The sequence below is a fragment of the Amphibalanus amphitrite genome, unplaced genomic scaffold, assembly GCF_019059575.1.
Source record: "Amphibalanus amphitrite isolate SeventyFive unplaced genomic scaffold, NRLGWU_Aamphi_draft 001589F_arrow, whole genome shotgun sequence".
Taxonomy (NCBI): domain Eukaryota; kingdom Metazoa; phylum Arthropoda; class Thecostraca; order Balanomorpha; family Balanidae; genus Amphibalanus; species Amphibalanus amphitrite.
Window position 1 is genome coordinate 63,476 of NW_024883082.1, and position 20,373 is coordinate 83,848.

General features: G+C 48.3%; 1 protein-coding gene across 1 annotated transcript in view; it reads right to left on the reverse strand.

The window, feature by feature from the left end:
• LOC122374030 (queuine tRNA-ribosyltransferase catalytic subunit 1-like) overlaps positions 1-20,373 on the reverse strand; it is a gene marked incomplete at its 5' end in the record, with an annotated part of 111,749 nt that overhangs the window by 45,447 nt on the left and 45,929 nt on the right. Inside the window, one exon of the mRNA XM_043352536.1 lies at positions 15,653-15,847. Coding sequence (XP_043208471.1) covers positions 15,653-15,847 — 195 coding nt within the window. The remainder of the gene's footprint in view (positions 1-15,652; positions 15,848-20,373) is intronic.

The window sequence follows — 20,373 nt, forward strand, 5'->3', positions numbered from 1 at the left end:
CACGAAGCGGTAGTTACCGTCGACGGCAGCCAGAAGTACGGTGCTGAAAGTCTTCTTGTAGCTGAAGTACTCACTGCCTGAGTTTGCTGGTGCCTTGATCAGGACGTGCTTCCCGTCAATGGCCGCCACGCAGTTGGGGAAGTCCCACAGCTGGTTGAAGGCCGCTTCGCTCCGCCTCCAGGTGGCCTCGGTCGGGGCCGGCAGCACCTCCGGGCCGAGGACAGCCACGATGGCGGCACACGTGTCCCACACGATGGCTCGCACCGTCCGTTCGCCGAGTCGGTAGGTGGGCGCCAGCGCGGCGAACTCCATCCCTGAGGCGAGGTAGCGGAGGGTGATGGCCAGACGCTGAGCCGGCTCGATGGGCTCTCGGAAGTTGGTGTGCTGGCGGGTGATCAGCGGTCCGATTTTAGACAGGATTAGGTCAAACGAGTCGCGGCTCATCCGGAAATAGGTCTGGTGCCTATCCGGGTCCAGGAGTCGCAGCTCCTGCACGAGATGATAAAACTCGCCACGAGCTTTACGCCGCTGCAGCACGTCGGTCACCCATACTCGCCGACGTGGCCGCCGACGAGCGTGCTCCACAGCCACACGGAGCCGAGCCTGAGCCAGGCCGACACGTACATCCATAGTTACACTTATACAGAACACTTGAACAATAAACGGTATGAAATACAATAAGAACAATAAACACAAAACGAACGTAGCCTATGTATACTTAACAATAACAAGAACGAAGACGGCAGCGTACGTATATATCAAGCTCCTGGAAAGTCGACAGAAAGCTATTGACGGCGCATATAAGATATCGCTGCAGAGTGCAGATGCCGGATGTCAATTGTTTGTTTATATCACCTTGGTAGCGATAAGGCATTACCAAACATTTAATATATTTTAGATCTCCCGAATTATCTGCATACTTTGTATTTATGTTATATATCCGCATCATAACACAGCTACCATCATCAAAAAAATATGCTGAGCTATAATTATAAATGCAGAAAAGACAATAATTCATCTGTAATGTTTGTTGTAATGTCTTATTTTATTTTAAATATTTCAGAAAATCATGGCGTCATCCATGCATCTCTCAATTCGTCACATTTGTCACAGTCTCCGTCCGTAGTCGGTGCGGTCTCCGCATGGTGTCCGTGAGCTCTCCGCATCCGGACCGCATCCGGACCGGATGCGGCCAGCGTGCGGAGACATTCCGGACGGACTCCGGACGGAATTCCGCACCAGTGGACGGCGGCCTTTACGGTTCACGAGCTATGCGCCCGGATGCGAGGGGAAACATTGGCAAAGTTGGCTAGGAACCGCACCCGGTCTCGGGTAAAGTAGGTTACCACTGGGGCCCCTAAAGTTAAGATAGGACCCCTTCTTAATTCCCATGTTTGGCCTCCTCCCCTTTCCAACATATTAATACGCCACTTGATGACCTGCCCTACTAGGTATTAGACGAATGGCTATTGGCCGTGTAAACACTGGCGCCAAAATGAGAAAGTGAAACAGCAAATTTGTCAGGCACCGGGTTCAACAACTAATTTTATGCTGGATAATATTTGAAGCGCCTTATTTACTCCGACTGGGTGGGAAATATCTCGTCACTTCGGGACAACCGGAGGGCGGCACTATGACTTCAGAGGCGGCACTTGACTTCAGAGGGCGGCGTTATGACTTCAGAGGGCGGCGCAATGACTTCAAGGACCTTCACGAAGACTGGAGGGCGGCGCTATGACTTCAGAGGGCGGCACTATGACTTCAGAGGGCGGCGCTATGACTTCAGAGGGCGTCGCAATGACTTCAAGGAGCTTTACGAAGACTGCGGAGGGCGGCACTATGACTTCAGAGGGCGGCACTATGACTTCAGAGGGCGGCACTATGACTTCAGAGGGCAGCACTATGCTTCAGAGGGCGGCACTATGACTTCAGAGGGCGGCACTATGACTTCAGAGGGCGGCGCTATGACTTCAGAGGGTAACACTATGACTTCAGAGAGCGGCGCTATGACTTCAGAGGGCGGCGCAATGACTTCAAGGAGCTTCACGAGGACTGCGGAGGGCGGCACTATGACTTCAGAGGGCGGCACTACGAGTACAGAGGGCGGCACTACGACTTCCGAGGGCGGCATTTCGACTTCCGAGAGCGGCACTACTACTTCAAAGGGTAGCAATATGACTTTAAGTAGCGGTACTTCGAATTAAGGGGCGGCACTCTGACTTCAGGGAGAGAAGCGACATACTCTGAGGGTTAAATATAAATTCAGATAGTTACTACCAGAGATTATTATGAAATGAGCTTCAAAGAAATGCGGGTCATTTCCGTAAAATGCACTTCATCACGTATGGAAAAAAGCCGCCCTCCGCCGCCTTCGGCGGCGGAGGGGCGGCATTTTTCGATAGGCTAGGGGCATCGGCCCCCAGATGCCCCCCCCTGGATCCGCCCCTGATTGGGTCAGCGCACCTAACAAACGCCAGCAATCAAGGCCATATCGCCCCCTTGAATTCGCGCCTCAGGTCCGCATGTGGTTCGTGCATAGACTCGTATATCGTCCTCGTAAGTTTCCTTAACCAATATCTGGACTAGCGAATAGACGCCACCTTGTCTGACTATTGCTTGGCTGATGGATGTGACGTCACATAACCCGCAGGTCAATGAGCGCGGGCGTCAGACTATGACGTCATCTCCCGCGACAACCAGCCAGTCAGCGCTGGAGGTGCGTAGCGTGTAGCATTATTGGGAATTTGCGTCCGGGCCCCGTCCACCCGGGGCCCGTACTCCCGGGGCCCGAACCAATCCACCGGGGGGCCCGGGCCCCGTCCACCCGGGGGTCCGGGCCCCATCTACCCGCAGTCGACCCGCAGAACGGGCCCGGGCCCCGTCCACCCGGGGCCCGGGCCCGTTCTCCCGAGGGCCTGGGCCCCATCCACCGGGGGGTCCGGGCCCCGTCCACCCGGGGCTCGGGACCCGTTCTCCCGGGGGCCCGGGCTCCGTCCACCCGGGGCTCCGGGGCCCGTTCTCCCGGGGCCTCAGGCCTACCCCTCACCCGTGGTGTCCCAGTACGCACTTTTCGAAGCGGACCCGTCCGATTATGTAGATAGGATCTCCTCCTCTCCTCTCTCTCTCTCTCTCTCTCTCTCTCTCTCTCTCTCTCTCTCTCTCTCTCTCTCTCTCTCTCTCTCTCTCTCTCTCTCTCTCGAGCGGGGGGCCCCTGACAGCAATTTCGGGGGGGTCAGCTGACCCTCTGACCCCCCCTGGCTGCGCCACTGGGTGATACTCACTAAATGATTTGGATCACATTTGGATGAAATTCTGGTCTAGGTCAACCTCAGGTTAACCCTCGCATGTGTGCGGCGTTTGCCAGCTTCTAATGTGTAGGGGGGGGGGGGGGTCGGTTGGACCCCCCCCTTGCCGTTTGGCCCCTGATCGAGCTAGAGCTTCGCAGAAAAAACGAGCGTGTTGCCCGTGACGAGAGGAAGCCGATGATACCCAATTTTAAGGTCCTAGGTCATTGGTTGACCTTCCAGGTCAGGTCAATGACCCAAAGTCGGGAAAATCGGGACCTGTTAGAAAGTCGTAAAGTGTGGCTGCTAAGGGGTTTTTCGGGGTGCTGATCACGAATATCGTGTTAGTTTTGATCACAGATGATGTCTTGAAGCATTTAGACCAGGTCGGGTCAGGTCAGGTCAGGTCAACCAGTAGGCGTCGTGACGGATATTCGTAGTACGTGTCAACCGCCTCTGACAGCTTCGTAACATGTTACGAAGTCACCAAAACTACTTCGTAAATGTTCAAATGGTTGCTAAATTCGAATTCAGCTCCAAAAACTAGCCTAGAAACATGTAAAACTCGAAAAAGTGAACCGAGGTCACCCGAGGTCACCAAAGGTCAATGACCTGACCTGACCTTCAGGTGACCTTGACACACACGGGAGTAACATCAAATCACATGTTTGAACGTTTGAAACCACGAAAAGCTTGCAAACACGCGGCTAGTGCGAGCCGACATACGCGAAATCGCGATTCCGGCCAAACATGGTCTCGGAAAAGAGGTCACAGGTCAAAGGTCATTTGGGTCAGGGTCATGAAATTTTCAGGGTAGGTGTAAAATTGATCAATGCGAGGGTACTGAAAGTTTCGTCGCGATTGGCCGCTTTTTACGCGAGTTATTCGCGAAAAACCATGGGAGGGGGTCCATCCGACCCCCACTACACATGCGAGGGTTAAGTCAGGTCAAACTACGTCAAATTTTGAAATACGTCTTTTGAAACAAAATTGGTGTCGCTCTGATTCAGTTTTTCATGGCGAATCGAACAGTGACATTTTTATCGTTGTAGGTGATTTAGAACTTCCAAAATTTGCAATAAATTTTTTGTCATGTATGGGTTTGGCGGTTTTTCGGCCATTCTGTGAACAAAAACTGACGGATTGCATCAAAATTTGGTATGAGCATAGCAAATATCGACAGACCTTTTTTAAACCCCACATTTGTTCTCCGGTGAATTTCAGACAAGTTGGTTAGAGACCTTCAAAAAAAGTACAATCACTCGATTTTTCTCAAGTTTGTCTGTCTTGGCAGATAAAGCAATACCAGAACAGGCCTACGAACACACATATTTGATCGGGATCTGACGATTGAACACTTTTAAAAGGAGACCTTTCGTGCCTCCCGGAAATTCACGGGAGAGCAGATGTGGGGTTTAAAAAAAGGTGTCGATATTGGTGTTAATAACAATCATTCCGATTAAATGCAAAAAACCTTTTGTTTTCATAGGTTTTTCTAAACACAGCTTTTGAAAACTTTGGAGTAAAAAAATCAGTGTTGAAAATCCGAGATAGCCGTTTTGTAGCGCGCTTCATTTCACATACTTGGTGGCTTTTTCGGGCGGTTTTTTTAATTTATAAACATTTAGACGACTTTGACCGAAAACAAAAATGGCTTGTAGTGACGTCACAAAAACGAACTTTTCTAAAAAAAAATCAAGGGATATCGATGAAACTCGCTCAGTCCATGTCAAATTGATGTAGGATAAGGTACCTCAAACTTCATGGCGATATCTGCAACGGTTTTGGAGTTATCACGAAAATCTGGGAGTAGGCAGAATCTGCCCCCCCCCCCCCAGCAAAGCGCGGGTTAAAAAATGGCTCGGATTGCTTTTTTTGTGAAAAAAAAATCATGGTCTCAGCGCTATGACGAAAAACAAGTGGCCTAAATCCGGTGAGAAAACAGGATTTGGGGGTACCCTAGGTTTGGCCCCTTCAGTCTCTGCCCCCTCCCCCCCCCCCCCCCCACCTAGTGAAAATTCCTTAGACGAGGCCCTGGAAGCTGACTCGCCTGTAAAATAAAATCAAGGCATCAAATAAATACCGGCCAAATTGCCCCACCCCACCGGCCAAATAACCCTGCTAGCGGGGCAATTTGGCCGCTTTGAAGACCTTTGTAAAACATATATGGTTGATGGCTGTGATGAGCATTGTTAGTATTATAGTTTTAGTGATGATGAAATAGCCTTTGCTCATACTTAATCGAAAAATGACGAAAAAAAACAAAATATATATAAAGACACTGATATTTCGCCCTTGTGGCTTCTTCAGAGTGAACATTTAAAACATTCATATTTGAAGCAGAGATGGCGAACGTGCGGATAACATTCTTTGCACCACCGATCACAAGTTGTTGCTACCATAAATAACAATAATCCAATTTTAACACTTTACCCTAAGTACTGATCCTAAATACATATAAGTCAATGATACCTAAAATAAAACCTTTGTAAAACGTCAAAATTCAGGTAGGGGAGACCCGGGAGGTATTGGCCCCCGGGAGGTATGGACCATCGCAGTTTTGAAGAAATGATGCGTATTTTCCACTTTTGACCGCGTAAACTGGTAGCAGCCATTTCGCAATACAACCCACGTGATTTCCAAAATCTTCCTCAGTCTCCTTTGGCAATGAGCGGTGATAAAGCGTTTTTGCTCTCTTCGAGTAAAATACGGTACATACGGAAAATTCGTAATTAATGTGAACCAGGCTCATTACGGAGCGAGCGAAGCGAGCGTAGTCTTTCCTTAGATTAACGGAAATTTCTGAGTATCCGGCCGGCCGTGGTCACGCTTTTGCGAGGCTTATATCTCAGCAACCACTTGACCGATTTACACGCGGTAATTTTTGTAGGGTAGCTTCATTCCTTCTACCAAGTATTGGACTATTGCCGATGCATGTGGGTGACCCCTTATGCACGTGCCACGTGCAAAACGAAGAGGTGTCACTTTTGTAATTGTTGCAATATCTCGGTAACTACTTGGCCGATTGCGCTGAAAGTTGGCATGTAGGTAGGCACCCACTAGGCAATGCATATACATGTGCCAGAGTTGGGGTGCTGCTGCACGTGCGCACGTGCAGGGGTCGATTCCAAATCTCGAGAACGGCTGGACCGATGGCGCTCAAATTTGGCACATGGTTAGGGACCGGTTAGTAGGGTGCCGTGCAAAAGTCAGTTGGGACCCATTTTGCACGTGCGCACGTGCAGGGTGCCGATTCCAGATCTCGAGAACGGCTGGGCCGATTGTGCTCAAATTTGGCACATCGCTAGAGACCGGTTAGTAGGGTGCCGTGCACAAGTCAGCTGGAGGTACCCCCTCGAAATTTCGCACGTGCAAGGCTCACCCTCTCGCTCGCTCCGTTAGTCGCCCATAAGACGTTATACTGGTTTTAATATGTCAGACCATCGCTAACATACAGTTTCAAGCATGTAAATTATGACTGGGTAGACAATTTGAGGCTTTCTCGCAAGATTATGAGCTGATATACTACGCACATTCTAGCGTCCTAACCGGGAGGTTCGGGCCACCCACCCCCAGTGATCTTAAATCAATAAAATGATGCTTTCATTGGATGTCCTCTTCAATAAGCTTTATTTTGGTCGCGCAGGGTCGAAAATTTGAATACAAATTGCATTCGAACAGAACAATATTATTTGTCTTATTTCATGGAACATGATTGAGTATACCAAAATAAATATATGCCCGAGTAACCTCCATGAAGTAAGCTGTTGGCCGCTTATGCGTTACCTGGGCTCTAAGAGAGCTTAAAGGGACTATCCCACCTTTAACATGGGGTTTGAGTTGAGATAGCCAAGTTTGCGGCGAGGTTCAGAAACCACTATCTATCTAGGTTGCAACCCCCGCGGCCTCTTGGTGTTGAAGAAATTCGTTCCCTTCATTTGAAAATGGGCCTTGTACAAGGCCCTATCTTCAACATGGAGCGACCGTTAGTGTGACGTCACCTCGTTTAGTCATTCTGATTTAAATGGGTTTGTTCGTTGAAAAATCGCTTAAAACTTGGTCTGAACTTTGTTGTGGTGCCTACAGAGTAAAAAGAATCAGCTTTATGACAGTAATGTGGCCTGGGGAAGGAGGTAATTTTGGGCTGTGACGTCACATATTTGAAAGTTTGTGTTTGGAATATGGAAAGCCTAAGATGTTTAATGAAAAATGAATGCCAGAACCGTGTTCCTGGTCATCCAATCTATAAAGTCGGGCACAATTCAACTGGTTTTAACAACATTTTAGAAGGTGGGATAGTCCCTTTAAGGTCGATCCCAGATACGAGTATTGTGCTCAATGTCGAGAAAAGAATATGAAAATGACACCGGCCCATACCTCCCGGGCCATGGCCCATACCTCCTGGTGTATTTTGATGGATCAAAAAAGCGAATGATTTACTAAAAGTTATCTCGAGTCAAAATAGTTGATCCCAGATGCCAAATATCAGGCACACTTTACACCCTAAAGGCAATTTCACGTACACAGAGTGAAAAACCAGGCCTAGCCACTGCCCACTGGAAGAAAATGGTCATTTCACAAAACCGGCCCATCCCTCCCGGGTCTCCCCTATAAGTAGTTGCTCTATCATTTTCAGTTTACTGTACAAGAAAGTAAAATGAATGCTACACCTGCCAGCGTTGAGAGAGTGCAGAAATATGTCATCAATTTCGAGCAACAGCGCTTCATAAAAAACGGCCAAATTACCCCATCCTCCCCTATCGCATTCTTCCCCCCCCCCCCGTATCGTAGGTAAAGTTCCCCTGGCCTGGCCGTCCGCGAAACGCCCCTACGGCGACAGGGCCCGCCAGTAGCCCCACGGGTCTCGGGAAAGAGCCTTTTGTTGCAGCGGAACTCCAGCCAGTGCCGCCACATCCATTATACGGCATGAACACTGAACAGCCCGGGCCCAGGATTGCGAGCTGTTATCAGCAACTTCACTGCCTAAGCAAATGTTCCCTCCTAGCTTCCACGAATATCATTGACCGCAAACATCTTCAAAATGAGAGCCACAATGAAACAAAGTGTGTGGCATTTGGGGTTGATTTTTTTTTTACCGACAGAGCCCCAGCAGCACGCCCCAGGGGAATGGCCCGCACAGTGTCTCGCCCCATGTACGGTCCTCCAGTAAAAGTCTTGTTGGTTTTGCTTTTTCGGACATATCTGGTCCTATATAATGTTCAAATGCATAAGTATCAACCCTAATTATGTGTATGCACATTTACCACGAGACTGTGAAATTGCATCGTTGTATGCCAAATACTTTCCGAGATATTCACCGAATACCTCATTTTCTGCCGTTTGGGGTATTCTGGCCGCAATCTTCCTGGGATCGCCTATGACATCAGCAGAGCCATCTAACGAGAGGAACGCGGAAACACAGATCATGAATGAATCGAGCGCGTAGTAAACGGTGTATGAAAGGGAGACTCGGCAGAGGCTATCCGGGTGGCCGGCGCGCGGCGCGCCCTTAGGCATCGGCCGACCCTTCGGACCACGTGGGGTCAGAGGTCGCGCTCGGGAAGTCTCGGCTCTGGGTTTTAGCGCTGTGCAGTCAGGAAGGGAGGATAGGATAGCTCTAGCCCGACTGACTAGTATCTCGGCTGATTCGTGTGGGGTGGAAGGGGGCACAGAACGGGATGGTGGCTAGTGGTGGATGATGGGATGGTGGTTAGGTTAGTGCGTACTGCGTAGAACGTAGCTGAACATGCATTGTTTTTTTTTCATGGCAAACAACATGCAGCATAATGTGCGGGATTATGCCAGAACTCATACAAAAGAGAAATAACATTTCGGCCGAGGGAGTGGATGAGTGCCATGACAAAGCATGACGATGCTGCCAAAATCGGGATGCTTTTTTGCCCCTATTTTTTACCCCTAACATGCAGCACTTAATCCGAACTTAGAGGTCCCCGACTGACCTTAGACCTTAAAATCGCACCCATCCGGTGCGCCACCTTTTCTTCAGGGGCGCTCTTCTTGGTTGTATCTGTTCTTACCAATAACCACGGAATATATAGTCTACGACATGGAATGGACAGGAGCTTCGATTAGCATTGCCACGTGTGTAACCAAAAATCAAGAATTTTGCCGGATGAATATCCGGAGATGCGGAGGATGCGGATGAATTTCTTTCCACGTGGGTTTACATTTTCATATATTTTCTTAACATTTTAGACATTTTATACATTTTTTCTTAACAATCGTCGAATGATTCGTCTTCAAGGGCCAAGTTGTGACTGTGACTTTGAAATGGTAACCGTATATTTTATTGGAAACTTTTAGCACACATTGTTACGGGAGCATTTATACATATTCATTGCATTACAGTTTTAACATTGGTCTAAAATTAAATGAAATTCGATGAAATTCGTCTAAAACTTAATGAAGATGAGGAAGTGCGAGCACTCGCGCTCTACTTCCAGGGTCCCAGGACTATGTATGGCCTTGGTCCCAGGGCGTATCGGTTCCTACAAAAACGGTACTCCTTCCCCACCCTCGAACTCTGCGGAGGAAGATGGAAAAAATACAGATGCGACCTGGCTTTCATGACGCTATCTTGGCTCTCATAAAAGAGAAGTTCCCCGGAGCAAGTGCCAAGGACAAGCTGTGCATCATTTCGTTCGACGAAATGCAGCTGAAACCAAGGTTGACCTACCAGCGGGGTGATGACGTCATCGAGGGCTTCACTGATCATGGCTCTCTCTGCCGCGCCAATGCCTGCGCCGACCACGCCTTGGCCATGATGGTGCGGGGCGTCAGTGTCACCAAACGCTGGAAACAGCCCATCGGTTTCCGTTGTGCAGCAGCAGCTGTTAACACAGTGTGTCCAACGTGTAACAACAGCGGGATTCACTGTGCTAGCTACAACTTGTGACATGTCAAAGAACAACCAGGCGACCTACAGACTGCTCGGAGCTGCGGAAACCGGCTTGTTCACCGTGGACGGGCACGAGGTTGCTGCTCTGTATGACGTGCCTCATACGAAATGCATTAAAGGAAATAGTTCACTTTCACGAAATTATTTTTTTTGCAACGGATTTATGATTTTTTATGTTCAAAATAATCAGCAAAGAAAATAAAACCTTTTTATAACAAAATATTATTTTCTATATTTTGATATAGGAAGAACTTTTCAGTTTCTGTAAGGCACACGCGATCCAGTATGAAAAGAGCATGGGTCCCGAAAATTCTTCAGAAACAGAGAAATTATCGCAGCCACCGGCATTTGGGCGATCTGCTCGATCTGATAATGTTCCCCTGAATGTCCTAATTGATCAGTACGAGAATTTCTCTAGAGTTCTCGTAGATAATTTCTCTAGTTTCTGAAGAATTTTCGGGACCCATGCTCTTTTCATACTGGATGGAAATATATGCAAGGCACACATCCTCAACGCAAGACACCTTTTTCGGGACGAGAAATAGAATATCTTTGCCTAGGGTGATCGTTGGGCTGTAAAAGCTCCTGATTTATGCTCGTCTCAGCCCAAGCTACGGAACTGCTATTCCAGTTCAAAACCCATGTTAAAAAGTGAACTATTTCCTTTAATGAAATACGATATTGAAGTAGACGGTGAAGTAGCCTCTTGGAATCATTTAGAAACACTCTACGCACTGGAATGCGCTTCTTCCCCACGGGCTGCTCCAAAACTAAGCCAGAAACACATCAGGCCAAACAGCTTTGAAAAATGAAAGTCAGCTATGCCCTACAGGTGATGAGCCGGACAGTAGCAGCAGTAATCACATTGCATGCGACCCACGGCAAGCTCCCGCGCACTGCACTCCCGACTGCTACTCTCCTGCTGCGCCTCAACGACCTGCTCGATGTGCTAAACTCTTCCGCCCGGTTCGACTCCTGCTCAAAGCGACGCGCGATATCCAGCCTCCATCCAGCAACGGCGGGGAACACATGCAGTTTCTTCAGGAGAGCGACGCCTGGCTGCAGCGGTGGACGGTCGGTGGCGGCGCCAGCATCGACTCCATTCGAGGACTGCGACAGCCGACAAACGATAAAAGGCGTGGTGAAAATCTAGGACTTGTGTCAGGCTGCTGGGTGCACGTTCCTGTGCACTCGCCGCTTAAACCAAGATCCAAGCTACTGAAAATGAAAGAGTTTATCTCGGCAAAAATATATATATGGCACATATTAGGCCTGTGTACCTACTTATAATGAAGAAACATTATGACAACGTTTGAAACGTTTAACACAACCCCTCTTCTAAATGCATTTATGAAACGTGAGTGGGCCAATAAAGGCAACTAGTTTTAACTGTAACAAAAAAGCACTTCTGGGCACGTAAATGGGGTAAATGTGGTAAAATTCACCACCCCATATCGCCTCTACCGGACACCCGTTTTAACCCCCAAAGGACATTGGCAATAGAGCAGAATCGTTCATGTTTATCAAAACAGCCGGCAACTTTCTATCGAAGCGAAAGGTTGGCTAGGACGAGAGTCATTGCTTTCACTGACTATAACAAACCTACTCGAACGGATTTTCACCTAGGAAGTTACCAAACGAATGTTGAAAAATACATCAGCACCATGAAAAAACCTTACCCACCATCCTCAGCAACGCCGCCTCCCGCCGGCGTCCACCGGAAAAGGGCGGCAAACGAGCGAAGTTTAAATTATCAGAAGTGATTCCAGACAGCAACACCTGATTAGAATAAAATGCACCTTCTCATATTGCCCCGGTACCCCGTTATGCCCCACCTTCCCCTATTAGTTATAGGTCTGGCAACTATACTTTCATCCTCGTAAAGGAAGTAACCACAGCGAATCCGCACGACTAAATCATCAGGTCGCCAAAAACTCGGCAGTTACAGGAAATCTCGATGTTGTCCATTCCATGTCGTAGACTATATATTCCGTGCAATAACTAAAGCAAATCGAATGTACAGGGTGTCCCAAAAGTAAGGTCATCATTTGTTTTGGCCACACCGCCAAAAATACGCGATGGATAGAAATAAATAGCACATCATATGAAAGAGCATTTTATAAAATTTTATTCTGACATACAAATGAGTCAATACATTGGCTCGTAGCCCCACATTTGCTGCTTTTCTGCATGGCTACCATTTCGGGCCGCGTGCACGAATAGACTGCGTTTTACTTCCTCCACTATTCTGGAGCGATTCTCTGGTGAGATGCCGCTTATGTTTGCTCGGAGGGATCATCCTTTAGTTCTTCCCGGCTCGTTGGGTTGTCCTAAAAGACAACCTTTCCGTTGTGTATACCCAGAGAATAAAAATATGGTGTAACGTCAGGTGACCGCGGAGGCCATTCAATGGCGTTGCCCTGACTGAAAATTATGCGATCTCACATCCACTCTCGGAGACAATGCATGATCTTCAGGACGGTGCAAGCATAGTCTCCATCCTGCTGAAACCACTGCTGGTTGATGGTGTCGGCATAGCTGCGTTGCGACGAGCGGAAGAACCACTGGGAGGACTCTCGGCCACCTCTCTTGATTTATTTTCACCCGATTCCCGCTGTCGTCCTCAGGACCTCGAAGCACAGGTGGCTAAGTATACATGCCCTGTGCGTACATTATACCTTTTTTTCTGACGTTTTACCGGTTGAGGCGAAACTATACATGAGTTCAGAGATAGGGCGAGCTGATAGGGTCTGCTTAGGGCCGAAAACTGGGCGGTATTTACCCTTTGTTTTAATGACGGACCCTCTCTAAGAGTTGAATTTCGACCTTCTCAGTTTTAAGCCTACTGCTCGGTGTAGTTATGATCAAAAATGGTTTAAGCATGCAAGAAAATAATTTTATGGATGTACCTTGCACGTGTTAAAATTGGAAGTGATTCGGACCCTTACTTCTCGAGATATTTAAGTTTTAAATCATGACCTTACTTTTGGGACACCCTGTATAATAAAAAGGCATACCTCGAACACAGTTTTATTCACACCCGCTCGTGTGCATACTTGTTTTGACCTATACCTTCTCGCATCATAATATCACTTCAGTGCTTAACCCTCAACGGAGTTTTGGGTTTTCTGCATATACCCTGGCCGAGGGGGGGGGGGGATTGCGACCCCTCCCCTCTCCGTCTTTTTGCCCCTAATTGAGCTAGTACCTTGCGGATAAAACTGAGCGCGTGCGTCGTATGACATGCACTGGTACCCGAGTTGAATGTCTCAGGTCAACCGATAAACTCTGAGGTCAGTATAAGTGCTCCAAGTCGCGGGATCGGTTTTTGGTAAACAACTTCACCACTTAAGTGGTAACAGAGCCAATATAATGGCACCATCGATTTTGCATGCTCAACTGCTCAAGCGCGTCGAATATTTTACGCTTTGTTTTCGTTGAGGTCAATTTAAGGTGTTCACATCAGGTCATGGTCAGGGCAGAGCCACTCAGGCCACGAAGCTGGCCCAAGGAGGTCATATAGCTTCTTCGATTCGGTAGGTCCTCACAAGTCCACTGGTGGCTTCCCGACTCGCTAGCTCAATTAGATCGGGACTTTTGGGTGAAAACTCCTGTGACCTTAGTGACGTCATAAATGAAGTCGCCTTACTTTAAGAATGGATAAGTGAATGCTGGGGCTTGCAAAGATTGCATAGAATCGCGAATTAATGCGCTTGAGATAGCTTTAGATGGCTCCTGGCGCCAAAATAACAGCTTTCATATTTCCCAATTGATTAATAATCGTGAGGATGCGTGACCGACCTGACTTCAGGTGACTCTTAAGAAAAATACGAGATAGCTACATACAGGTTGTGAGGCCTCTGTGAAATAGTACTAGATCATGTAAGCTTCATTCCCCGTTGAAAAGTCCCCTGGCACGAAAGGTGCTGCGACGTCGCGACATTTTGGGACATTACAGAGGTTCACTTTTGACGTCATTGGTCAACGGCCTGACCTTAACCTTCGCACTTGTAGGAGGGTGTCGAACAGATCTCCTACCCTCAGTTTTTCGCAAATAACTCGCGCAAAAAGCGGCTGATTGCGACGAAACTTTCAGTACCCTCGAGTTAATCAATATTACGCCTACCCTGTAATTTATATGACCCTGACTCAAAAGACCTTTGACTTGTGACCTGTTTTCCGAAACCATGTTTAGCCGGAATCGCATTTTGGCGTATTTCGAGTAGAGCGCGTTTTATTGTCTTTTTGTGGCTTTAAGCGATCAAACATGTGAAAGGATGTTGATCCCATGGATTCTAGTGGGTATCAAGGTCACGTGAAGGTCAGTCAGGTCACTGACCTTTGATGACCTTTGTTCACTCTTTCGAGTTCTACATGTTTCTAGGGTAGATTTTGGAGTTCATTTCGCATTTAGAAACCGCTTGAACATTTAAGAAGAAGTTTTGGTTCCCTCGTAACATGTGACCTGACCTGACCTGACCCGACCTGGCCTAAATGCACGAAAACATCATCTGTGATCAAAACTAACTTGAAATTCGTGATCAGCACCCCGCAAAACCCTATAACAGCTTCACTTTACGAAGCTCTAACAGGTCCCGATTCCCCGACTTTTGAGTTATATGACCTAGGACCTTAAAATTTGGTATCATCGGCCTCCTCTCGTCACGGGCAACACGCTCTTTTCCGCAAAGCGTTAGCTCGATCAAGGGCTGAACGGCAAAGGGGTCCAATGGACCCTGCTCCCCCTTTACGATAGACGCTGGCAAAACACCAAAATGGGCGAGGGTGAAAATACAGCTGCTGTCATAAAAATTCAGCTTGAATCAAAGTTCAGGCTTGCCAAATTTCAGCTTTCGCAGCTATCAACAAAAATAAAGATGTGGAGGCGGCCCCCGCCTCCCCCCTCTCCTCTCGGCCACTGCCAGCGAGGTTTTAAGCGTATCATACACGTTACAAGGCATCATATCAAGATGACACACCCCAGCAGTCATATGCTTTGAACAAAAACTTATTACCCACGCTAGTCCATCGGCACCATAGCACATGGTCGAGACTGTCGTCAGCCACGGACGCAACCCTCTGAGCCCGTTGACTGCGGGTGACCTTGACATGTCAAGCCTGATTGGCGGCCGGCCGCTGTCGTGCGGTCGTTACACACGGAGGGGAGGGAGACACAAAGCTCTACGTTATAGCTGACCTCTGACCTTTCCCCGTGCCCTGGTCACTGACCCCGCTCCATGTCGCTGGGCAGTGGCATGGCGGTGGAAACCGGTTCTAGCCTCTACACATGCCACCATCCTAACACTCCCTTCCCCACGCTACTACGCGGCGTGGAGTACGCTCGTGCGTAACTGGGCGGAACAAGGGGTCACGCGATACAGGGGCGGAACTGGTTGCCCTCCCGCTCGCCGAGCGACCAACGACTAATACCCTGGAGAGCCGTACCTACCTGATAGCACACGTTGTGGACGGTGAGCAGGTGGCACGCGGCCGTCTCGACCGTCACCACGGAATGGAGGTAAGCGCGTGTGTAGCGCGCACACGTGCTGCACGGACACTGCTCGTCGACGGGCCGGAAGTCGCGCTCGTAGGCCGCTTGCCGCAAGTTGATCTGACCGCCCTTGTACAGAGCACAGCCGAAACGCTGCAGGGCGAAACGAACAGCGTGCCGACATTTTTATGGAGCATTGGTAGCATGAGGGACAAACAAACTGAAACAGCCACTTTGTCATTCGCTATTGACGGATTTAAGTGTAGGCATTGTTCTGTTGATACATATACCTACCACAATATCGGTTTGTCTATCTGGACTGTGCACAGAAATTACGAACCTGCCATTAGATTAGGGTCCTAGCTTTCAAAAGTCATCGCAGCCAAATTATTTGCTAAATGACAATGTACTTTGGTAGACAACACCTGTAGTCAATTTGTTTTTTATCTTTCTTTGAACAAAAACTTAATTTAATAACACTAGCACAGGCATCGAAAAATAAAGGGCATATTTTACCTATTTCTCTGATAATTTAAAGGGATTATCAGGGTTTAAAAATTGAAAGGAATCGGCATAAATTTCCAATCAATGAACTCCCCAGACTCTGCCGATTCTAACGATATGCATAAAATGTAAATCGGTACCAAAATTTGCGAGATATAGCCGTTTCAAAATTGACAAAATTGTACTTACTCACGCAAAACAAGTACTTGGGCGGCCAAGTTGGCCCATCGCTAAAATGTAAACAAAGAGCAGCCTTGGGAAATTTCGCCAAGGCCGCCGCACCACACTGGCGATTTCCACAAGACGGGCCTTGTCCTGGGCCTTGTCTGCTTTGTTTTTGTCTGTTGTTTTTAGGGCCTTGCAACAAGATTTCAGTGCTTGGCATTGGATTTGGATATGAACAAATTGATGATTTGCTTTTCAATAAGACAGCAAGAGTTATCAACATTGCCAAAGTTATCATATGTGTGTTATTTGAATAGCTTGTTTGCTGATCATCAAAATCTTGATGTTAATATCATTTAAATGTCAACAATTTTCAAGGGTAAATTTGAGTGTTTTATTTCAATAAATTGAAATGTAAGTGCATCAGGCACAAGAGCTAAGTTTCAATCTGATTATTTTGTCAAGAGTGGTGAATCTAATGTAACGTCTTGCGAGAAAGCTTACCTAAGTGACTGAAGAAAGCGCTATAGTTTTTCAAGATCTATGTTGATCTGTTTTTTCGAACAACAGGTCGTACAACATGATGTTGTGACATGACCTCTGTGCCCTGTACGTCTCCCCTGCTGCTGCAGCATAGCCCCGGCTTCAACTATAGTTTGTTATGGGTGGGCTCTCCGTGAACGTCTTGGTGCGTTTCTACAGGGTGTCTCAAAAGTTCGTTCACACATTTCCCATGCCAATAAAGCATATAAGAACCGGCCAAAAGTATAAGGTTTTGGTGTCTGTGTGTACACTAGACAAATATGCATGCTTTGACAACTGATTAAGAAGGTTGGAAACCAACCCCTTTGCTGTATCTCCAAAAATATTTGCCCATACCGATTTTTGTTGCTCCGTCAGCTGCCGGAGGCTGATAAAAGGTTACCAGCTTTCAAGCTCTTGCAGGGGAATCCCCTGCAGTTTCTGCGTCGGATTTAGTTTTGACTATCTCCCCGGCAACATTTGATTTTCCCTGAAAGCCGACAGCTTGCATCGACACCATTCTTGAGTATTTTGTGGGCATTCTCTGGCGCTAACTCCTTCATGAATGACTGGCGCCGACATCCCAAGCGCCATTTTCCTTTTCAAAACGACCCCAGTCCTGAACAAACGGGAAGTACCAGGAGTAAATTTTTCGCATCATATGGTAGCAGAATGTGTCGGACGTCTGTTTCTCAGACACATTGTGCAAATTTTGCAAATCCCAAGCGCTCGTCATTCCCCATGCCAAGACCTTCGCTCGGTTGCGGAGTGTTTTCCTCGGGAGATGTTCTGCTTTGTAAATGGCCCAAACCTGTCCATCGTGTGGTTTTGTCGGGATTTTGTGTTTAAAAGAAAATTATTCGCTGCAGATCTGCCTCTTGAAACTTCGTTAGATAAAATTTTACAATAACTGACACTTTTGGAGGGTCAGGTGTCCTTGGCATTGACGATTTTTGTGTTATGTCCCCAAAAATTAGCGTTATAGATATTATAAACAATTTTAAATCATAATTGGTCTTTATTTTACGATGACCTGCACTTTTTGAAAATGGGTAACCTCTGTCTGTGACCTTCTTGCCAGTTTTCAATAGTTATGATCGCATTTTCAGCTGCTTTCCGGAACACGAGTCTGCTGTCGTGCGAGGGTCGTTCAAAACGCCGTTAGTCTCGCATGGTTTCGTCCTTCAAAAATTTTAGCCACCGTTTTTATGAGATGATCATCATGTTGCACTCATCCTCGCCGACACTTAGCCATGTGTCATTTCCGACTTAACCATTCCCATTACTCCTGAAACAGAGAGTTTCACACAACATACCCGACTTTGCAACCTACATTTTCGTGCCTGACCCATGGTCAGAGGTGAACCCTTTTTGTGAGCTCATGAAGGGTCGAATGCACTTGAAAACAATGAGACTGCTTGAGGAAGGTTGTCACCAATGCCCATGCAAAATTTCGACTGTGATTTCTTGTTGATTCAGAATTATTGACAAAAAAGCATGGCTGGTACCTGTGAACGAACTTTTGAGACACCCTGTACATATTGTTGCTGTGAAAGGACGGTACATGAAAAAATATGTAACTTGTATGTTTTTTATTGCCCTGGTACCTACTTAATGTATATTTTTGTTGTTTATGAGTGATAAATGAGTATATTTTGAGGAAAATTGAGGCATTTCAGTTTTAGTTTGTGGAACAAAACAGAAGAAGCTGCTGAGTGCAGATCATGATTCAATTGAGAGAATCATCCTCAGTTATCTACATATAAGCATGCTTTGTAAGCTCCTTGCATTTTGCCAGCTTCTACTTGCTAGTCAAAGTTGTAAGAAGGGTTAGGGAGAACAATTGGTACACATGCCACCATGTGCAATCACCAAACGAATGAACGTGAGGGCCAAGTCCTTCACACAGCATGGATACTTATAGGTACTGCACTAATGTATAATGTTCATTATGTTCATATTAGCAACTCACCCAGGCAGCCTGCCTTGTGGTATTTCTGAGTTTAAGATTTTGTAAGACTCACACTAATCAATAAGGTAAATTACATTGATATGTATGGATGAACAATGTGCAAAGGGGTCGCACGTGCCTGCTCAGTGCTCAGCCATGGATGCACGTGCCTTCTCAACAATGGGCGTGCTTGCAGACATCTCCATGGACGAACAATGTGCAAAGGGGGGGGGGGCGTGCCTCCGCGGCCGCCTGTTGGCTCAGCCGCTGCTGCTGCTTGGCGCCGCTGCTGAGCGCTGCCGGAGACGCCGCTCGCTGCCGGAGCTGCCGGAACAGTCACCGGAGCTGCCGGAGCTGCGGGAGCCGGGCCCGCCGCCCATCTGTCAGGACCGCCGACGGCAGCACGCCCGTCTGTCAGGGTCTGTCAGTGCCGGCAGTGGACGCGCGCGGGTGCGGGCCGGGTACAGACGCGCGCGGGTGCGCGCCAGGCACGGATGCGCGCCGGCTATGGACGCGCGCGCGCTTGCGTGCCGACGATGGGCGCGCGCGCGTGTATGCCGACCATGGCTGCCGCCCGCTGCCGGAGCTGCGGGAGCCGGACCCGCCGCCCGTCTACCGGGTCTGCCGGCCGCCGCGCGCCCGTCTGTCGGAGCCGCCGGCGGCAGCACGCCCGTCGGTCAGGGTCTGTAAGTGCCGGCTGTGGACGCGCGCGGGTGCGCGCCGGTGCGTGCCGGGTACGACCTCGCTTGGGTGCGCCCCGGCTGTGGACGCGCGTGGGTGCGCGCCGGGTACGGACGCGGCGTGCGCGCCGGGTACGGACGCGGCGCGCGCGCCGGCTATGGACGCGCGCGCGCTTGCGTGTCGACCAGGGACGCGCGCGCGTGCGTGCCGACGATGGACGCGCGCGCGTGCATGCCGGCCATGGCCGCGCGCGTGCGCCCCAGCCATGGACGCGCGCTAATGCGCGCCGGCGATGGGCACGCACGTGCCTGCTCGGCAATGGATGAGCGACGAGCGTGCCTTCTCGGAAATGAGTATACATGCAGACATCTTCATGGATGGACGCTTTCAATATGTTCAATGTGTTGAGACGGATCTGAGTAAATTGGAGAGTAGGATAGTTTTAGTCCTGCTCAACTGGTTCTGCCAATAAGTACCAACACCACCTTGCTGCCAACTGCTTACCAAATACGGCATCTGTTGTACCCTTGCATGATGCATATGTACATACAGAAAAAAATTACAGTCTGTTGAAATCTGAAAACATGCACTGCTGAGCACTGTGGATGAATCTGTATGAACCGTGTGGCCCAGCGAAACCTTCTGGCCCAGGTTATAATTGACAGTGAATTAGGAATCAATCCTTGCAAAGAGAAAATAGATGATTGTGCTTTAGATGAGCATAATGAAGAAGCGTTCCTGAAGTTGAGTTAGTGGCTTTCCATCATCCATGCCAGATGGCCAAAACACACCATTTCAATCTACTATACTATTTGTGAAATGAAACTCTGTCTGTCTGTCTGTCTGTTTGCACCGT